Here is a 22139-nt window from a genome sequence, read left to right on the forward strand (position 1 = left end):
CTGGCTCTTCAGAAGAATAAATCATGCTTTTTCTAGTGTGACCTTTTCAAATTTATTATTATTTTTTTTATCTTTTCAAATTTAAAGCCTAAATTAGAGTCTACTGACACATTTTGATCTAAGTTTGATTACTCTCCTTTGATTCTATGGGATATCTTAATAACTAGTAAAGGGGAAGGCTTTTCTAATCCTATTTCATTATATTGTTAGTTTTTGAGCACTTTGGAGATAACTGATTAATATCAAAAAACTATATGAGAAACTCAAAAATTTGTCTTTTATAGTGTTGTATACTCCACCCAGTGAGATAAATTAAATGTATCGTGTATGCAGAAATGATTAATGGCTTACTTTTCTGTTGGTAGGACGCATTGTTATGAATTATTTGGACCTAAACAATCTTAATTCCCTGTGACTTCTTTATGGAACTGCACTGAATCAGAAATATGCCAATGGTATTTGCATGGCATATATGTATAATAATTTTATTTATTTTTATTTTTTTATATAATAATTTTAATATAGAGTACAGAGCATTACAGAAATACATAGTAATATTATATATAACAATATTATATATATAATTATGATGAGCTCTGACAAAACATATGACATTCATAGGTTTATCTCTGTATTTAGTTTATCTGATTTAAGTTAAGATAAAGAGAAGTTTCTAATAATGAGGGAGAAAATACTAACTAAATCGGGATCTCAGAGGATATTTGGGTCCATAAATAATAATAAAATTATTTATCCTGGGTACAATGGCTACTGAAGTGTAACGTTACTTTAATCCTGAGATATAAGGCAATTATCCTAGGGTAACATTAACTATGCTCTGCCTTTTGAGTAAGTGAGGAGAAGTATATGAGAATCATTATAAAGTAAGATCTATTGATCTGGGTTCCTGTAGATGGATTCTTAGGTTTGTTTGCCTTACTCCTCCTGCATCATGGCTCTGAGTTAGTTGTTTTGGTGTCCAGTGCTTGTCAAGGAACAGAAAACATATTAATAAGGCCTGAAGCAGAGGGCACATCTAACAATCTGTGTTACCCCAAGGTCCACCATGACATAACTTTCCACAAGCCCGTTTAGTAAAATATGGCCTTTTTTTCCTGTGAATTTGATTTCATTCATGAGTCATGACTTACTACAATTTTGCATATAATAATTTTTATAATTTTTATTTCCTGGTAAGATAAATAGATTTCAGGTAGTATATTTTTCCTTGTTATCAACTGATTTATTTTTTGCCACAGAATATATATGAGCAAAGTTCGCTTTGCTAAAAAAAAAATTTTAAGTGTACATATCTTTCATTCTGTATTGTGTGTTTAAATATTGAACACACTGCATAATATTGGCAGATTTCATAATTTTTTTAAACAAACCAAACTATCTTTTTTTACAATGAAATACTGGTTACTCCAGGTTAGAAAAGAAGAATAGAGAAGCCTAGTATCTAATAATGGTGATGATGATGATGATAATGATGATTCATGAAATACACAGATCACTTTGAGATGCTCTTTAAATATTTTGAAAGATATTTATCACCTCTTTTCAAGTAGAATATGGTATGGAACTATATTATTAATATTAATGGGACATTTAAATTTTAATCTGGAACGATTTATTGAACTGAATCAGTCATTTTTCTGAAATTAAGTTTCAAGTGTTTTAACTATAGTTGTCTGAAGCCTAGAATCACAGAAACTGTGAGAGCAAAAATGCTATAAAGTTGACTTTTATTTTCCTGCTTGCCTCTGTTTTTTTCCCTAATATCTCAAAAGGATTCCAATGCATAAAAATGTCATTCTTAAAACAATTATTTAATAGAGATTTAAAAGAAACGGTAGAATAAAAATAAAGAAATGATAGCATGTGTGTTTATTTGCTCCATGAGTGCAGGTTCAGGGAGGTGAAGGTTTGTTTTTAATTAGGGAAACCATTTTTGTCTCTCACTGTAAGACATAAATTGAATTTTCCCTCTGCATAAAATTTCTCAGGAACTCTTTCTGAAACATTAATTGATCCTTTGAAAACACTTATGAATGAGTAATAAATTGCTCAAGAATTTTCTGTTTTGAATGATGTATAAGTGCAGCTAATTTTTTGAGATATCTTGTGAAACTTTAAATAAATTGGCATATTTAAGCTCATTAAATCTGACATAAGCCATGGAATAGAGAACAGCTTATGTCTTTAACTTGTGTTTAATTTACAAGTGGGACAGAATTATTATAAAAATGATTCTGAAATACACTGCCAATTACCATGCAGTGTATAATGTCAAAGCAATTACCAAGAAGTCGGTTTTGTTTTATGGGATTTCAGCTGCCCTCTTAAATACGGGATACATGTCCTATAATTATACCTTCCATTGTTATGGAATAAATAGTGAACATTTTGAGAGTGGCTGTGTCTACACAAGAGGTTTCTTAAATTTAAAATGTATTTAACATCCTTTTTGGGATATAAGAGAGTAGTTAATTTTTTCCATCCAGTCATATTTATTTAATTCTTTGCATCTCTCAGAGACTATGAATAAGACTCTTAATTATATTCTTTTTCCTTGCTTGCTGTCTCTCTTTCACTTTTAGCAATAGATGTTCTTATCAAAAAAAATCTTTACTTTTAAATTAGCTTCCCACTTTTTCTTAACCTCTAGAAGAGTTTGTTCTACAAATATTACCCAATCATTTGATACAGTATCTGTTTCATCAAAAAGTGTTATTTCTTACTGTAAAATGTCAAGAGGTCTGTTTTAGGCCATAAATTACCAAACATTTGTAATTTAAATTTTTAGAAATGTTACCTCTTCACTGTAGCAAGTTTAATTTTTGGGCATAACAGTTATTAACCCAAAATGTTATTGTATTAGATTGTTAAAATTACTTAAATTTCTTATATGTAGAATCCCACCAAATCTTTCAAAATAATAGACTATGTATCTATTTCCATATCTACAGATCTACCTAAGTTTCAAAGTACATAATTAGGAATCTATTAAGCTTTTAAAAAGTATTTTACATATGAATTTATGGTCAAAGAAATATTGTTATTTTATTATGTTGCAAATTAGGAATTTGTATCTTGGCAGACTTTTAAATGTCTAATTTTGTTTTCCTTGAGTTTTCTTTTTTCTTAAGCAGGAGGCACAGAGGAACAGGGTGGTAGCAGTCCATGCCATGAAGCCTCAGATTTTTGTTCATTAACAAATATGTTTTGTGTCACCCCTTTGTTTATTGTGTCATTTTTTCCCATTTTTCTATCCTGCACTGTATCTAAAACCTATGTTTTTGCACACACAAAAACTCAATGAAATTTGGGACTTTTTTGAGGGTTTTGGAACTTTATTGGCTAAATTAAAGGGAGGGTTTCTTCTGTTTAGAGCTACATCTATGGTGCATGTTCTTTTATTTTTAATACTTGATTTTGTTTGTCAGCATTATTGTGAGTTTTACGAGTGATCTTAAATTCTCTTGTTCATATTTACTTATGTCAAGAATGAACAGTAGGATGGGCATTGGCAGGATTATTTGCACATTTCTTGAAATTGCTTCATTATGAAATTTCATACCATAGACGATTTGGGTATTATAACTATGAAGGAATCTGAGGAATCCAAAGTTTTGGCCTCTAGGTAGCTTATTAAATTTAGCTACTCTGTACTCCTTACCCAAAATGCTTAATAATTTCTAGTTCTATTAATTAGCAGATATATTGAAAAGTAAAAAGTTAAATATGCCCATATAAGTCAATATTTGCATAATACTGCTAACTTGGTTTTTTATTAGGTCATTCATTTCACTTTACAAATCCATTTCATACTTGTTATTAGATCCCTCTCTGGGCGCATTGTTGGAGGTGTGTGGTGGTTCTTTACCCTGATCATAATCTCCTCCTACACGGCTAACTTAGCTGCCTTCCTGACTGTAGAGAGGATGGTGTCTCCCATCGAAAGTGCTGAGGATCTTTCTAAGCAAACAGAGATTGCTTATGGAACATTAGACTCTGGATCCACTAAAGAGTTTTTCAGGGTAAGAGATTCTGCTTTGTTAACTTTTGATTTTGATCTTAAAATGTAACCATTTTAAATTTTGTCCTTCCTCACTCCCTCCTGTACTGTACACAAAGGTACCATGTAGTGACCCCCGTCTGTCTCTAACTCTGTTTCTGTTCTTGACCTTGTCTCTATACCTCTCCTTTCTCCATCCCTATCCTCAGCTCCATCTCTATTTTCTCTTGCCTAACTCCTTAGGAGGAAAACACAACATTACAATAGAATTATAGCTTCATAAAAAATGTTTCAAAAATAATAATCTAAAATATACTTTGCTTCAATTTTGTTTCAAAAGTGTGTTTTCTTTAAAATTTTAAATAAGCATGACTGTCATATATTTTACATAGTTTACATTTGAAGACTCACTTTAAAATCCGTTATGTTAATTCTGTATCAGGAGAGAGATCATATAAATGTGTGAAAATTCTGAATTTTTTAAAAACTCTCGAAGGAAAGGCTAACAAAGGTCTTCAACTTCCTAACTTTTAAAATGGCATAATTATAACGTGTCTATTAAGCATATTTTACTTTTCAAAAAAAATTGTGGCCTTACAGTATTTATTTATAGGACAAGCCCAAAAACCTGATGTCCGTATAATTTTCTTTCACTATACTATTTTCTCTATATAAGAACTCATTCTATTAAAAAGTTTAAATACAGCTGATAAACTTAGATCTCAAGCCAATATATATATAAAACGTACAGTGATCCCTGATAATACAACAAAATCTTTGAATGCATCTGAATTTGCTTGAGTGAGATCTAGCATCTAGTGAGAATTAGGATTAGGACTTCAACTTCGAGTTGAAGTAGGAGAGTATATTTTGAAGACTGTTTCATCCACGTTGCCTCTGGTGGCAATTTCCAGATACTTCAGCTGAGCTGAAATATGGTAGGAGAACAAGTGTGAGGGAGCAGACCATAGCTGATAACATAATAATCTGAGTATGTATAGGGAGGGCAGGACCTTGATCCTTTCTTTAAGCACAGCAATTTAACCACAGAAGTGTAATCAATCAATAGGCAACTACTTTGATTTTAATGCAGTTTTCTGTATGAGTGTTATAATACAGATTTGCTACTAATGAAAACTTGTTTTAATTTATGAACATATATGTAATATGCATATAAATACTCTTAAAGGAGCAAATGTTCTAACTTGATCATACAGTGGACCTATTAAATTAGAATAGTGTGTGATTCTCTATTAGAAGTGTATTTTGAAGCAGTTTTTATTATTTGTATACTAGTAGGACTTGGATTTATTGTATTTATATATTTTATTCATATTCTTCCTTTGAAGTAAATGAAATAGGTGAATGAAGAAAGGCACCTGCTATATATCATGGTTTACTTATTAGTGCTACTCAATGTTAGTTAAAATAATCTTATTTGTTTCTAGACACTGTCTTACAGATTAGTGTATATATGTTGAGTTACTGTCATTAGCTTGTGTGCACAACAGCAATACCAAGTACTCTTATCAACTGTACATTGACATTTCCAGAGCTTTGCAGTATACCATTACTCAGTCAGTCATAGAAACATATATGTAATAATCAAGATGCTAAGATTTCATGGTCGGTATACTCACGTGCCCTAGTAGACACGATGAGAAGGCTAGGTGACTCTGGGAAAAAAATGCTGTAATTCTTGTGTTTCAGTGCACTAATTCCATGGAGACCATGTTCCAATATGCAGTGTATTTGTCACTATGTATATACACTTGCCAATGTAATTGTGGTGTGCCATTTGGCAATGTAAGATTGTGGAGCTTACCCTTCCCAAAGTAATAGGGAAGTGATATTGAGTAATTAGGCAAACTGATAACTTCTATTAGCATAGCTTCCCAAAGCAGTTACTTATGCATTATCTATCTATCTATCTATCTATCTATCTATCTATCTATTTAGTTATGATTTTATTTATTTATTCATGAGAGACACACAGAGAAAAGAGGCAGAGATATAGGCAGAGGGAGAAGGCAGGCTTTCTGCAGGGAGCATATTGTGGGACTTGATCCTGGAGCCCCGGGATCACACCCTGAGCTGAAGGTAGATGCTCAACTGCTGAGCCACCCAGGCATCCTTCTCTTTGCTTATTTTTTGTTAAAGTATAATTAACATGCAGTGTTATATATAGTAGCTTCAGGTGTACAATAAAATGATTCAGCAGTTCTCTACATTACTCCGTGCTCATAACGACAAGTGCTTTCTCAGTCCCCTTTATCTACTTTACCCATTGCCCCCAACCCCACAACCACCAGTTTGTTCTCTGTATTTAAGAGTCTGTTTTTTTTTTCTTTGTTTGCTTGTTTGTTTTGTTTCTTAAATTCCACATATAATTGAAATGGTATGATATCTGTCTTTGTCTGACTTATTCTACTTAGCATTATTCCCATGCAGTCCTTATGGCTGAGTAATATTCCATCGTGTTAGATATCCCATCCTCTTTATCCCATTATCTTTTTGAATCTGACAATACTTCTCCCTGATAATCATGTCAGTGGTTTTTGTTTGCATATGCATTATTAAGCCAAAGCTCAGATAATTTTGTGGACTTGACCAAATTCAGCAGCTAATAAGTGTGCTGAGCTCTTATACTCTCTAGGGTTCTTTTAATGTCCCCCCCCCTTTTTTTTTCTTTTTAACTTGCAGAGAGAGGTCTTTGGATTTATTTTGCTGCTGTGCCCAGGCTCAGTTTTGGTTACATCTATGTTTGCTTGTGTGGTATTAGAGAATTATAATGGTAGAAAGTCAGGCAGGGCTTCACAATTCCTCTTGACATCCCTTCCAAAGGAACTGTTGATGAATCAACTTTGGTTAGCTCTAAATGCATATGGCATTGCAGCCAGCTTATGCGTGTCTAGAAGAAGAGCATGGACTCCAAAGTACTGACAGGCCACACGGTTTATTGTATTAATATTGATTGCCAGTAAAGGGAAGCTAACATCATCACATCATGTAACAGCACACATCACCAAAGTGGAAAGGAGCTTGTCATGTTAATTCTCCCATTGACATTTATGACAATAAAGGTAATTATTTACATTTATTGTAATTTGAGAAATTACAGATACAAAAGGTTTGTTTCTCAGAGTTGGATTAAATAAAAGGGTACTGCTAACTCATGAGTAATTTTGAATAATTTTGCTAACCATGTTAGTGTTTGAGAATTGGGTGCCATGATGCTAATAGTGAGGAGAATCTTATTTTAGTTTTTGACTCCCCAAAATATTTTCTAGGATGCTGTGGCTTTCCAGCTGTATTCATCATGCCTCATACCTTTTCACAGAAAGTTGATAGCAGTAGTATAGGAAGATCGAATAAAGAGATTCTCTTTCCAAAAAAAAGAATTTCTCTTTAGAGTGTTATGTAAAATGTATTGAGTAAGGTGAAGCCGATTCATAGACATTATAAAAGCAAAATATAATTGATTTTCATTAACATTCTTTCATATTCTTTCATAACCCTTAAATCCGAGGGTATATGATAATTTGTCTGTTAGCTGTAGTCTGGTTGAATTTTTAAGCTTCTGGTGGAAAGTGTTACACAGAAAATCCTCCCTGTTTCTATTCCTAAAATTAATATGCACCACACATCTTGGGCCATCCTCTCTCTCAACTGTCCTTTAGTACTAGGCATGCCTGGGGCTCCTGTAAGGTGGATTCAGGACAGAGTGAAAGCTGGCAGATTGATTATCATGGTGCCTGGTCTGTCAGGAAAGGGGATCTAGATGGAGTGGGCTGAAGTTTGACTGAAGACTCGTATGCTTTGTTCCCTGGCCATCTGTTGTGCTTACTTTGAGATCTAAGACAACTAATTACATGTGGAAGAGAAATATTTACCATTTTTACCATTTGCTAGTATTTAAAGTTCTAACAGTTATCTTATGTTTCCGAATATGGCTTAATTTGGCTTCGTTGAAAACTCTTTCCTTATTACAATGTTTATAACTAGGGATCTTATTTATTTATATTAGTAAAAATTTTCTACTGTTCCAAAGGTTGTCAAGCCAGTTTTTTGTTTTTATCACATCAAGAGCCTTAGATTTAGTCATTGGAGAAATTGATTTGAGAAGCCAGGTCATTGTCTAAATTTTAAAGATATAGGACTAGCTAAGGAATGAAAAATAGTTTGTTGTCTTTTGTCTGAATATAACAAATGTTTCCTAAAAGTGTATCTTTGTTGGGATGAAAGCACATTATTTAAAATTATAAGATGAATATTTTATCCCCTTTATAGGGACCTATCTGTTTTGTCCTAAGATGATATGAGTTACCCAGTTTAAGTCTAAGGTATTTTCAGATTTCAGGTAAATAACTTAATGAATTGTGTTATTATAATATCACTTTAGTAAAGTCCATAAATGTGCATCAGGTTCAGAATTCCAATTGCAGCTCTAAATTTTCTAATTTAAAATTAGTGATAACCAGTAAGACAAATATGAATGAAATACTTACTTTTTTCTGCTAGAGAGTGACAGTAAATGGAGACAATCTTGTAACCACCAAGAGGTATAGGGGGAAAGACCCTGCATCTTCATTTTTCAGGGTTTTCTGCTATGAAACTCATGTACATTCTTTTACAGAGTGAATGATAAAGTCTGACTCATTTTGGAGCACTGATCATCTCTAATTATAGTGCCACTGTAGCATACCTATAATTAAGAAAGAATTAGGCTTTCAATTATAAACCACTATTTTTAGAGTTTCACATTTTGACAATTTCTTCTCTCAATAAAAGAGGACAGGTCTTGAATTAGATGAGTCTGAAAATGATTTTATAGGAACTATATGCATTAGGTTCCTATAGAAACATAGCTTTGGGGGATAGGAAATGGCTTTATAAATAGACCTGTCATTCACTAGTCAATCCATGAAACACAATTATCACTTGCAGATAAGTACTACTTCATACCTATCCTAAATTCCCCAGACTGCAATCTGTTTATTTGCTCTGGTTTTCTCTGGAAGGATGAGGGCCAGGGTATACCGTCTGAATAAGTGATCTACTTTAATTATGCTGACTTTGGAAGAAAAAGATTCTAGAACATTGTCAAAATAAAAGTATTCTTCTCATATAGTGAAGTTAATTATTCCATTCTCAGATGGTAAAGTTAGTCTGATAATCCATTAAACTATACTGTTGTTAACCAATATCACAGCAGGACGCCTGGGTAGCTCAGCAGTTGAGGGTCTGCCTTCCACTTGGGGCTTGATCCTGGAGTTTCAGGATCAAGTCCCACATCGGGCTTCCCTCAAGGAGCCTGCTTCTCCCTCTGCCTGCGTCTCTGCCTCTCTGTGTGTCTCTCATGAATAAATAAAATCTTAAAATAAAAAAAACAGTATCATAGAGTTTTGTAGAGCTTACAAATAGTATAAATGAAAGTGTTAATGCAGATGTTTCTTATCTGAGTGAAAACTAGTTTGAAATTTTCCTTTCATATATATATATAAATATTTGCATATAAAAATGTTATTATTTATTACCGTATGATATGATCATATGTTTATGATTTACTATAAATAATCACAATTACCAGAGAATTACAATAATTTAAATTATATTTTTATTTATTTATTTATTTATTTATTTATTTATTTATTTAGAGAGGGAAGAGAAAGCTGGGAAGAGGGACAGAAGGACAGGAAGAAAGAGAATCTTCAGCAGGCTCCACACCCCGTGCAAGCCTGATGTGGGGGCTTGATCTCATAATTCTGAGATCATAACCTGAGCCAAAATCAAGAGTCAGTCACTTAACTAACTGAGCCATCCAGGGACCCCTAAATTATCTATTAAAAGGCTACAAACTTAAAAAAAAAATTAAAAAGAAAAAAGAAAGGCTATAAACTTTTTTCAATTCTTCTGTGGCCTAAATACATCTACTTATATTTACATATAAAACCTTTCATTTGGGATCCCTGGGTGGCTCAGCGGTTTAGCACCTGCCTTTGGCCCAGGGCGTGATCCTGGAGTCCCGGGATTGAATCCCACATAGGGCTCCCTGCGTGGAGCCTGCTTCTCTCTCTCTCTCTCTCTCTGTCTCTCATGAATAACTAAATATAATCTTTAAAAAAAAAACTTTGATTAAAAAATGTTTACAAATAAAATGTTTAAGCTATTATAACAACTTTCCTATGGAAATACATTAAGTACTATTTCATTAAAGTTACATTTTGCTTCACTTATTGCCTATATTTAGTGATAAAATAGCATAATTTCTTTATTGATATTTTTATAGAACAGATTTCGATGATTTGTGGTGGCTTTTTATACTTATTTTATTACATCTAAGTAATGACTTCTTATCACTGTTTCCAATGTATCCTCAATTTCTGTGTAGGTTGAAATATGTATATATATTTATATGTGTGTGTATATATGTATATACATATATATACTTTTAGCTTTCTAGATATGAATATTATGCTTCTAGCTTTCTAGATATTAATGTATTTACATATGCATATTTTTCAATATTTTAGAAATGAAATGGGTATAGCCATATGTATATATGTAGCTACTAATATCAAACTAGACCTTTATAGACCTTTTACTCATGCTTAAATATTTAAATGTTTTCTTAAATACTAAGTGCTAAATAAAAGCTGAATATGAATAAATTAGCAATAAGCACTATATGAATTCGTTGTAGGTCACTTATGGCATGGTTGGTCATATTACTAGAGATTTTTCTTCCTAAATTTCTTGGGGGAACCTGATTACTACTTAACCATCTGCATAGCTGACACCTCTGCATGTTTAAAGTTTCTCTAGATGATCCAGAACAACTTGAAATCATTTCTTCTCTCATTGTCAGGCTGTTATTGTTATTTTTTGTTTTTTGTTTTCCTGATATTTACATTGTTCTCACCATTACACAAAACCTCTGAGAACAGCGTTGCATTCACAAAGACTTTAAGAATACTCTTAGTCTAAGCTGCTGAGAAAGCTTGTGTTCTTTCATTTCAACTAAATTTAACTGGTTTAACAGTGTAAGAAAGGTCAAAATGTTAGGAGACTTTGTTAATGTTTCCTTTAAAAATTAGTGTCCGATTTAAAGATCTTTAAGTATAGTCAGTAGTTCCCAAATTTGTAGGAATATAAATAAATAAATAAATTTATGAGAACATATTGAACCATGTTTTCTATGATCAAAGTGCTATGGAAGGAAAAAAAAATAATATGTCTATTTCCTGAATTATGATTATTGTGCAAAGCTGTAGCTTCTTCCAGAGTAATTATATTATTTTGCCATCTCCTCTTTCCATGGCAATACTCAGCAAATTTAATGTGTACTCCATGTGATCACTTCATGTGGAAACCACCCTTGTCATACAGAGGGGATCTTAAGAGCTCATATTATTCACTAGAAGAATAATTTTACTCTAATCAGATTACAGAGGCTTTCTTTATTGTCCATATTAAAAGAAAATGCTCCTTTCTCACTACCATCCAATCATGAGGACAGTTATTCTAGCAGAAAAGTTTCAAACAGTGGAGAAATTTCAAAATTAATCTCTCATCTCAACACATACCCAAATTCCTGTTTAGATGCTTCAGAGAAGATCAATATCAGTATAAACCTATAGGGGTAACTTGAACATGATGATGTCATGTTCAACTCACTTTATTTTTGTGGTTAAGTAAAAGAATCATTATTTAATAAAAGAACTTGTGTGGTATTCATACTAGTTGCCATAGTAATTAATTAATCATATTTATTTAGTATACTTTAATAATTATACTTATTTATTCTTATTTAATTTAATTATACTTATAGTTTTGTAGAGAAGTGGAATTTTGCAATCATTTAAATATATTGGAATCAAATCTGAACTAAATATAAATATTGTTGATAAAATTTTAAGAGCTGTTTAATTAGACATTTGATATTTGAAGGAAAACTTGATACTTAAATAATGTACAATGCATGTTTCCAGCATATAATATTGCTCCAGATCAAATTGAGTGATTACCAAAAACAAGTTGCTAATTAGGTGGCTGCTTATTTTCACAGGGAAATGAGTTTAGAAATAAAATGACAATTGGAAAAAACAAATGTCACACTCCTAAAAAAAATGTTATTTAAGATTTAATTTAAAGAAATAGAGAAAGGGTCAAGAGAGTGATGTCACCAAGATGGTGAAATTGGAAGCCCCAGACCCTCTTTTTCCCCACCCTAGACACTGCCTCAACACAAAACTGACCAGTTTTCTTTGAAAGAAATCCAAAAACAAGTTAAGGGGCTTCTGTGAATGGAGTATCAAACCAACCATGTCAAACTCTGTAAGAAAATTCATGACATTCACCATAATTGGGAGGAAGTGCCTGTTCTTGGCTTTTCCCTGGGGGAGAGAAAGGGAAGACTGGACTGTATGTCTATATTCTGACTTTTTAGAGGAACTGGTTTCTGCGTCGCATGATTCGAAACACTGACAAAAGAGCAAGCAGTTGAGAACTGCTGCGAACAAAGGCAAAGGTTTGAGCTAGCATATATTCACCCTAGATCATCTCCTCCAGGTCAGTGTGGAAAGTGGCAAAGAACTTTCAACTTCCAGCTTCCCTTTGGGGAGGAAAAAAGTTGGAGTGTGAGGGTAATGCTTTGGCTTTTTGCGGGGAGAGTGACTGCCCAAGGGACTGGGACCTGGGATATTCTAGACATCTTGGGGCTGCTGAAAACAAAAGAGAACTGAATGGCTTGCTGCTGCTTCAGAGGATTTGTGGTACAGCAAACAGAAGCGAATACAGTTTGGTAACCATGCCCTTGGAAGAAGGAAGAGAAGAGTGGAACATGCATCCAATGTTCTAGACTTTTGGTAAAGTACCAAAGGGACTGGTCTTTGTCTTGCCTGAGTTGGGTGTGCTAATGGGAACAGCACTCTATAAGCCTAGGGCCTCAATGACAATAAAGATCTGAGTGGTTATGCCAGCTCCAGAGAACCAGCAGTACTGCATACAGATACCGGAAAGAGCAAGAGATTCTAAGCTTCTGAAAAAGGATACTGACAAATTGCTCTAATTGAAAATTTACACACACAAGTCCAAAGACTGCACATCCACAGAAAAGGTTTGAGAAGCCTTCAGAATATTACCCAGGATGATTGGTGAAGATGTTTCTCTATACAAATTAATCCATAAAGACTGGAGAGGTGGCTATTCTTAAAAATGCATGATCCCAAAACAAAGTTAAAAGGCACATGAAAAACACAAAGAAATATGGCCCAGTCAAAGGAAAAAAATAATCACCAGAAAGTGACACTAAAAGAAAATAGAAGTATGTGAATTATCTGACAATACCAAATAACTGTCACATAGGTGCTCAAAGAGCTCAGGAAAAATGATGCATGAACAAACTGAGAATTTCAACAAAAAGAAGATATTTTTAAAAATATATTTTGGAAATGAAGAATACAGTGTCTGAATTGAAAAATTCATTATATGGATTCAACATCATTCTTGACCAAACAGAAGGAAAAACCAGGAAATGTAAGACTAGGCATTTGAAATTATGCAAATAGAAGCAACAAGACAAAAGAAGGAAAATTAGTGAAGAAAGCCTAACGGGCTTTTGAAAGGACTAATATACACATTATGGGAGGCACAAAAAGAGAAGAGAGAGAGAGAGGGGCAGAAAGCTTATTTAAAACAATAATGGTCCCAAACTTCCCAAATCTGGGGGAGGAAATAAGTTCATGAAACACAAGGAATTCTGAGAAGGAGGACCCAAAAAAGTGTACACTGAGAAACATAATAAATTGTCAAATGGCAAATACAAAGAATTCTGAAAACAGCAAGAGAAATGTGACTTGTCACATACATGAGTATCCATAAAACTACTACCAGGTTTATCAGCAGAAACTTTGTAGGTCAGAGGAAGTGAAATGATATATTCAAAAAGCTGGGAAAAGAAAGAAAACTGCCAACCAAGAACACTATATCTGACAAAACTGTCCTTCAAAAATGAAAGAGAAATAAAAGACTTTCTCAGGTAAATAAAAGTTGAGAGAGATCATCAACACTAAACAGCCTTACAAAAATATTAAAGGGAATCCTTTAAGTTGAAAGGATGCTAGACATTAACACAAAGGCATATGAAAGTACAGCATTCATTGATAAAAGTACATAATATAGACTAACAAAGAATAGCATAGTACTATAATAGTGTTGTCTAAGTCCTTTAATTCTGGCATAGAGATTAAAATATAAAAGTATAAAAATAACTATATGGAATATGTTAACTGATACATAATATAAAAAGATTAATTTGACATCGATAATATAAATTAGGAGTGGAGGAGTAGAAAGAGTATTTATATGCAATTGAAGTGAAATTCTTAGAAGCCTAAAATCATTTTTATGGTTATAAAATGTTTTATATAACTTCCAAGGTAACTATAAAGAAACAACCTATAGAAGTTACACAAAGAAGTAAGAAAGTAATCAGTGTGTCATTGCAAACAAAATAATAATAATTTAAATACAAAGAAAGATGGCAAGAGAGGAAAAGATGAATAAAAATGTTACAAAGTGGACAGAAAACAATTCACAAAATAGTAGGGTAACCTATCAGTAACTTTAAACGTAAATGGATGAAACTCTCAGATCAGAAGATATAGGGTAGGATACCAAAAGGAGCAAGAGATTATAAGCTCACTGGAGGATTCTACCAAACATTTAAAGAAGAATTAATGGTAATATTTTTCAAATTCTTCCAAAAAATAGGAGAGGGAACAGTTCCAAACTCCTTTTATGAGGCCAGCATTACCCTGATACCAAGCCAGAAAAAGATACTGGAAGGAAAGAAAACTAGAGGCCAATATCCCTAAAAATATAGATGCAAAAATTCTCAGCAAAATACCAGTTAGCCAAACTCAACAGCACATTAAAGGGATTATAGATGACCATGACTAAGGGGAGTTATCCCTGAGATGCAAGGATTTTCAGTCTATGAAAACTAATTGATGTAATAACACCACAATTACAGAAAGAAGAATAAAAATCTCATGATCATCACAATAGATGCAGATAAAGCACTGGACAAGATTGAACACCCTTCCATGATAAAAATAATCAACTAAGTAGAGAAATAACTTACCTCACCAGGGATGTCTATGTGGCTCAGTGGTTGAGCATCTGCCTTCGGCTCACAGTGTGATCCTAGGGTCCCGGGATCGAGTCCCCTGCTGGGCTCCCTGCATGGAGACTGTTTCTCCCTCTGCCTATGTCTCTGCCTCTGTGTGTGTGTGTATGTGTGTGTCTCATGAATAAATAAATAAAATATTCTTTAAAAAATTACCTCAACATAATAAAGTCCACATTTGAAACCATAGCTGACATCATACCCAGTGATGAAACTGAAATCTTTCTTCTAAATCAGGAATAAGACAAGGATGCCCCTTTATTACCACTTTTATTTGGCATAGTATAAGAAATCCTAGCTAGACCAGTTAGGTAAGAAAAAGAAGTAATCCAAATTGGAAAAGAAATGATCTCTTTTCAGAGATCACATATTCTAATATGTAGAAAACTCAAAAAATTCCACCAACCCCACCTCTCCCAAAAACTGTTACAACTAATAAACTCAGCAAAGTTGCAAGATGAAACCTTCAAAAACCAGTTGCATTTCTACATACTAACAATGAACCATCTGAAAAGGGAATTAAGAAAACAATCTCCTTTACAATAGCATCAAAAAGAATAGGATACTTAAAAATGAACTAATCCAAGAAGGCAAAAAAAAAAATTATTCACCGAAAACTCCAAAGATTGCTGTAAGAAATTAAACAAGACACAAATAAGTGGGAATAAGTCTTTGTTCATGGATTGAAAGATTTAATATTGTTGAAAGTGTATACTACCCCATGATTTAAAGATAAATTACAATCCCTATCAAAATCCCAAAGTCTTTTTTTTCAGAAATAGAAAAAAAAATCCTAAAATTCATATAGAATCATGAAGAGTAAGAAATAGTTAAACCAATCAAGTGAAACAGAAACAAGCCTTACACTCCTTGACTTTAAAACATATTATAAATTTATGGTGTTGGCCTAAAGATGGGTTTATCAACCAACAGGACAGAATAGAGAACCCAGAAGTAAACCTATGTATATATGGTTAAGTGATTTTTGACAAGGATCCAAGACTGCATAATATGGAAAGGACAATCTCCTCAGGAAATGGTGTTGGGATATCTGGATACGCACATACAAAGAAATGAAATTGGTCTCAGACCATATGCAAAAATCAACCTCAAAATTGATTAAACATTGAAACGTAAGATCTGAAACTATATAGCTTTTTATAAGAAAACATAGGAGATAAGCTTCATGACTTTGGTCTTTGCAAAGATTTGCCAGATGGCACCAAAAGCACAGGCAACAAAATGAAATGTAGACCAGTAGACACATCAAATTAAAAAGCTTTTGTACTGCAAAAGAATCAACAGCATGAAAAGGCATCTATGGAACTGAAGAAAATATTGCAAATCATGTATCTGATAAAGTGTTCAAATCCAAAGTATATAAGGGACTTGTACCACCTGGTAGCAAAAATCCTACTAACCTCATTAAAAATTTAGCAAAGAGCATAAACATTTCTCCGAAAAAGACTTACAAATGGTCAATGGTATATGAAAAGATACTCAGCACCATTAACCATCAGGGAAAAAAAAAATCAAAACCATAATGAGGTATTGCCTCACGCCAGTTAGGAGGGCCACTAGAAAAAAATAAATAAATAAAAATAAAAATTGTTGAAGACACTTGGAAATTGAAACCCTTGTGTATTGTTGGTGGGAATGCAAAATGATGCAGCCCGATGGGAACCAATAGGCAGTTTTGTTAAAAAGTTAAAAATAGACCTATCACATGATCTAACAATTTCACTTTTGGGTTACTTATTCAAATGAATTGAAATCGGTATCCCAAAGAGATATTTTCACTACCATGTGCATTACAACATCATTCACAATGGCCAAGAAGCGGAAACAAACTAAGTGTCCACTGATGGATATTTGGATAAAGAAAGTGTGGTATATTACTCAGTGGAATATTATTGTCTTTAAAAAAATAAGGAATCCCATCATATGCTGCAAAATGGATGAACCTTGATGTTATACTAAGTGAAATAAGCCAGTTACAGAAGGACAAGTACTGTATGACTATACTTGTGTATCGAAACAGTCAAACTCATTGAAGCAGAAAGTAAAAATGCTATCATGGCTGGAAGGAGGGGGAAACAGAAAGTTGTTGTTCAGTAGATACAGTTTCCGTCATGCTAGATGAAAAAGTTCTAAAAACCTTCTGTACAATAATAAGCATGTAGTTAATACCATACTGTATACTTACAAGTTTGTTAAGGGTAGATTTCATGTCATGTGATATTTTTTACCACAATAAATTAAAAAAAAAAAAACCTGCCCCATATAACACATAGAAAAAGAAAAACAAACAAAAAATACGGAAAGGACCTATGTTATTCGGAGGTGTTTTGTAATTTAAAAATTTAGATTTATAAGATCTCTCTCAAATCTTATGGTGGTGTTGCTTCTTACAAAACAGTGACTAGAAAGCAAAAAAAAAATGCAGATTAGTATTAAAACAAAATTAGAAGCAGGCATGAATATTTATACTTTTTCTTTTTTTATTTATACTTATTCAATATTAAGTATACCAATCATGAGGTATATATACGCATAAATGCATAGAAATTTTAATGTGGTCAGTATAATATAGTATATATTTAATATGTATAATAAAGTATATCTTAAGGGGGCTAGTATATTCACATATATATGAAGTTATATATATATATAGTCATTTTTGTATTCATTGTTTGTTGCAAGATATAATAAACTTCATATTTGGTTAGTAGTGTGATAGTGGAAGGTAAGAAAGATAGAAAATACTATAGTCTTTGATCTACTAAAGGGATTAATAGTTACAAGCCAAGGGACCCAATGTGTATATGTTAATGGTATTTTCATGGGCACTCGGAATATTGCTACCCTTTCTCCTTTGCTACCATTTTCTTGTTTTACTTCCCCTGAATGCCAAGGGGTTTTTTGTTTGTTTGTTTGTTTGTTTGCTTATTTAAAAATGAAATTCAGTCATTTTCTTTCTTTTTTTAATGAAGTTTAAAATTTTAGTTTTAATTTTAATTCCAGTGTAGTTAATGTACGGTGTTATATTAATTTCAGGTGTACAGCATCGTGATTCAACAATTTTTTAAGACGATTCAACAAATCTATACATTACTCCATGCTCATCATGAGAAGTGTATTTTTTCATCCCCATATCCTTTTTCACCCATCCCTCCACCCACCTCCCTTCTGGTAACCATCAATTTCTTCTCTATAGTTAAGAATATGTTTCTTGGATTCTCTCTCTCTCTCCTTTTCCTCTGGTCATTTGTTTCTTAAATTCCACAAATGAATGAAATCATATGATATACGTCTTTCTCTGACTGATTTCATTCAACATTATAATCTCTAGCTCCATCTGTGACTAGGAAATGGCAAGATTTCATTCTTTTTATGGGTAAATAATATTCCATTATACACGCACACACCCCACATCTTTATCTATTCATCTATTGATGGACGTTTGGGCTGCTTCCATATCCTGCCTATTGTAAATAATGTTGTTATAAACTTAGGGGTGCATGTATCCCTTTGAATTAGTGTTTTTGTATTTTGGAAGTAAATACTCAGTAGTGTGATTACTGGATCATACTGTAGTTGTATTTTTAACTTTTTGAGGAATCTCCATATACTTCTCCAGAGTGGCTGCACCAATTTGCGTTCCCACCAACAGTGCAAGAGTGTTCTTCTTTCTCCACATTCTTGCCAATACCTGTTGTTTCTTGTTTTGTTGATTTTAGCCATTCAAGCATGTGTGAGGTGATATCTTTGATTTGCATTTCCCTGGTTATAAGTGATGTTGAGCATTCTTCATGTGTCTGTTGGCCATCTATGTCTTCTTTGGAGAAGTGTCTGTTCATGTCTTCTGCTCATTTTTTAATTATTGAGAGTATGAAAAGTAAAACAAAACAAAATACAAAAGCAGTAAGAGGGAGCCTCTGGGGCTCAGTGGCTGAGCATCTGCCTTTGACTCAGGTTGTGATCCTGGGGTCCTGGGATCGAGTCCTACATCAAACTCCCCAGGAGGTGCCTGCTTCTCCCTTTGCCTATGTCTCTGCCTCTCTCTCTGTCTTTCATGAATAAATAAATTAAAAATCTTTAAAATAACAACAAAAGCAAAAACAGTAAGTATAAATATTTCTGTAAAATTGGTCAAGTTATTCATAAAATAAAAGGATATAAAATATAACACTATGTAAAACATTGTGGATGGGGGGAGATGATTAAAGAATGGGTTCACACTTAAGCAACCATCCTTTTTTAAATTAAAATTTCTTAAATAAAATTAATAAAAGCAGGATCCCTGGGTGGCGCAGCGGTTTGGCGCCTGCCTTTGGCCCAGGGTGCGATCCTGGAGACCCGGGATCGAATCCCACATCGGGCTCCCGGTGCATGGAGCCCGCTTCTCCCTCTGCCTGTGTCTCTGCCTCTCTCTCTCCCTCTGTGACTATCATAAATAAATAAAAAAATTTTAAAAAAAATTTAAAAATTAATAAAAGAAATTTAGTCCTTGTATTGGGACTTCCTTATTTTTTTTGTGTAACCTTGGGATACAGAAACACCAACGTGAAACCTGACACTGGGACGTGTAGAAATATTTGCTTATTTGCTGAAGTAATGGTATGTTGTTAAAGAATACAGTGCACATAGTATAGTAGTGTTTCTGAAAAGAACTATGCTCCCCAGAAAATTTGTTCATGCATAACGAAAAAGAATATCACAGTCTTTTAAATTATAATTAGCATGTCAGCAGAAAACAATTTGCCCATAATTGAATACATCTTTTAATTGCTTAAAAAAAAGGCTATACTTAAAATTCCCTCTTCCTGTAGATGCCATGTTGAGGTTAGATAAAGAAGTGCAATTAAAGTGTTTTAGAAACAAGCTCTCACATTACAGATAAATTTCCTTTTACTGCCTGGTGATCTCAGATAGCGTCAGCATTTTCATCTTTAAACATAGGGCTTAGGTCATAAATTACCTCCCAAATTCTGTTCATATTTGAAATATCATGACATTTATGAAGTTAATCATGCAAACTATTATTGACTGTGTCTTACCGATGTTAACTTACCACTTAGCATTAAATTTCATTTTGTTAGTTTCTATTGTTATAGTTTTTAGAAAGTTCTTTGAACCTAAAACTTGCCTCCTAAGTGTTTTCATTCATTGGTCCTATTCTGACTTTTGTAATTGCTTTCTTTTTCATGTGACACATGAATCAAATATTTAAGATAACTATCATCTCTTCCATAAATTTTCTCATTATCTAGCCTAAGAATTCGGAATTCCCTCCGCCATTCTTTATTAAACTATATTTTCAAGCCCTTTATTCTGGTCTCTATATCTTTTGAATGTAGCTTTTTCAGTAGTATTCTAAAAGTGCATTATCCAGATGTAGGATGTGACTTGGTCTAATTCTAAAGGATCTTAGCCAGAATCTGAAAATTCAGATTTCAGGCCAGTTTCATCTTGAACACTTGTGTTCTTCAGATAACAGAGTGTTTACATGAAAGAAAAAGGGGAAAGAGTGTTTTTACTAGAGAATGTACTCTCCAGGTACTATAGCCACACCATCTGCTACCCCATCCTTGTCTATTTCACTCACATTTCCTTTTTGACCCTCAAGGTATTTGAAATTACACCTGTTATCTAGACTCTATAATTCCATGTAAAACCTTCAAGTTAGTTAGTGTTTGTGGCAACTGCATTATATTAATAGATTTTCCTAGAAATGTTTACTGAAAACCTGGGTGATTTTAAGATGAATTGCAGTAAGCCTCATGTATTTCCCATGAATAGGCAGTTGATGGCCAGGTTTTGCATTCTTCCTTGTTGAATTTCACCTTGATTTTAAGCCTATTTGCCCAAGTCCATAAAGTTGAAATATTGAGTCTCTCATTTATCATAAAAACATCTGTAACTTTGAAACCTTTGTTATTTTTTTGTCTTTATCCAAATTAACTGAAACACTGAACTGAGTGAGATTATGTATGGGATCAGTGATACAAGTTTCCCTTCAGCTCAGTATTTGCATGTTAATAAATAATAGCCAATACTCTTTGAGTGTGATTGATATTTTAATCATAGCCCTCCTAATTCTAAAAACCCTAACTTTCCCTGTAATCAACAAAAATAACATGAGATATTTTGTCAAATACATTGATGAGGCCCAAGGTAATCTTTGTTCAAATAAACCTTAACTAGGTCAATTGAGTAACCCATTAAAAAGGAAAATATCTGATTATAGGAGATCACTTGCTCTTCCTCTTGCATTATCAATTCACACATATAGGTAGGTAATATATGAGACAACTAGTAGTATACTGCAGGAATCATATCACTTAGCCATCTTAAGGAAATGAAAACATGGAAATACCAATTACATTTTAAAATTTAAAGATAGGCACTTGGGTGGCTTAATTGGTTGAGCATCTGACTTGATTGTGGTTCAGGTCATGATCTCAGGGTTGTGAGACATAGCTCTGCATTAAGCTCTGTGTCAAGTATGGAGCCTGCTTAAGATTCTCTTCCTCACTCTCCCTCTGCCCCTACCCACCATCCCCACTTGGTCTAGCTCTCCAAAAAATAAATAAAAATTTAAAAACATCTAAAAGATATCACTTTCTATGCAGAAAATTCTCAAAAGCATATGATTCTATTAATAATATATTAATTAAGCTGACTCTATTTTTCATATTTGAAAGTAATTTCAAAATGCCAAAGTGCACTCTGAGATATAACTTAGCTTTGTTTTTTGGTTGATTAAAATGCTACAACAGATCAAATCTACTTAAAACTCAGCTTACTTATCAATAAATTATACAATAATATTTAACTGAATTGCTCTAAATTTTGCAATATTATCAAGTGACTTTTTCTTCTTAGTAGAACATTACTTACCTAAACACTATGCTTGAGTATTTT

The 22139-nt window shown here is 33.1% G+C and overlaps 1 protein-coding gene across 4 annotated transcripts in view; it reads left to right on the plus strand.

Annotated features, from left to right (window-relative positions):
• GRIA2 (glutamate ionotropic receptor AMPA type subunit 2) overlaps positions 1-22139 on the plus strand; it is a 150085-nt gene that overhangs the window by 114931 nt on the left and 13015 nt on the right. For all 4 annotated transcript variants that reach the window (XM_072724918.1, XM_072724917.1, XM_026008060.2 and 1 more), the window contains one exon: positions 3845-4043. In XM_072724918.1, the coding sequence (XP_072581019.1) occupies positions 3845-4043 (199 nt within the window). The remainder of the gene's footprint in view (positions 1-3844; positions 4044-22139) is intronic.

The sequence above is a fragment of the Vulpes vulpes genome, chromosome 10 (assembly GCF_048418805.1).
Source record: "Vulpes vulpes isolate BD-2025 chromosome 10, VulVul3, whole genome shotgun sequence".
NCBI classification, from domain to species: domain Eukaryota; kingdom Metazoa; phylum Chordata; class Mammalia; order Carnivora; family Canidae; genus Vulpes; species Vulpes vulpes.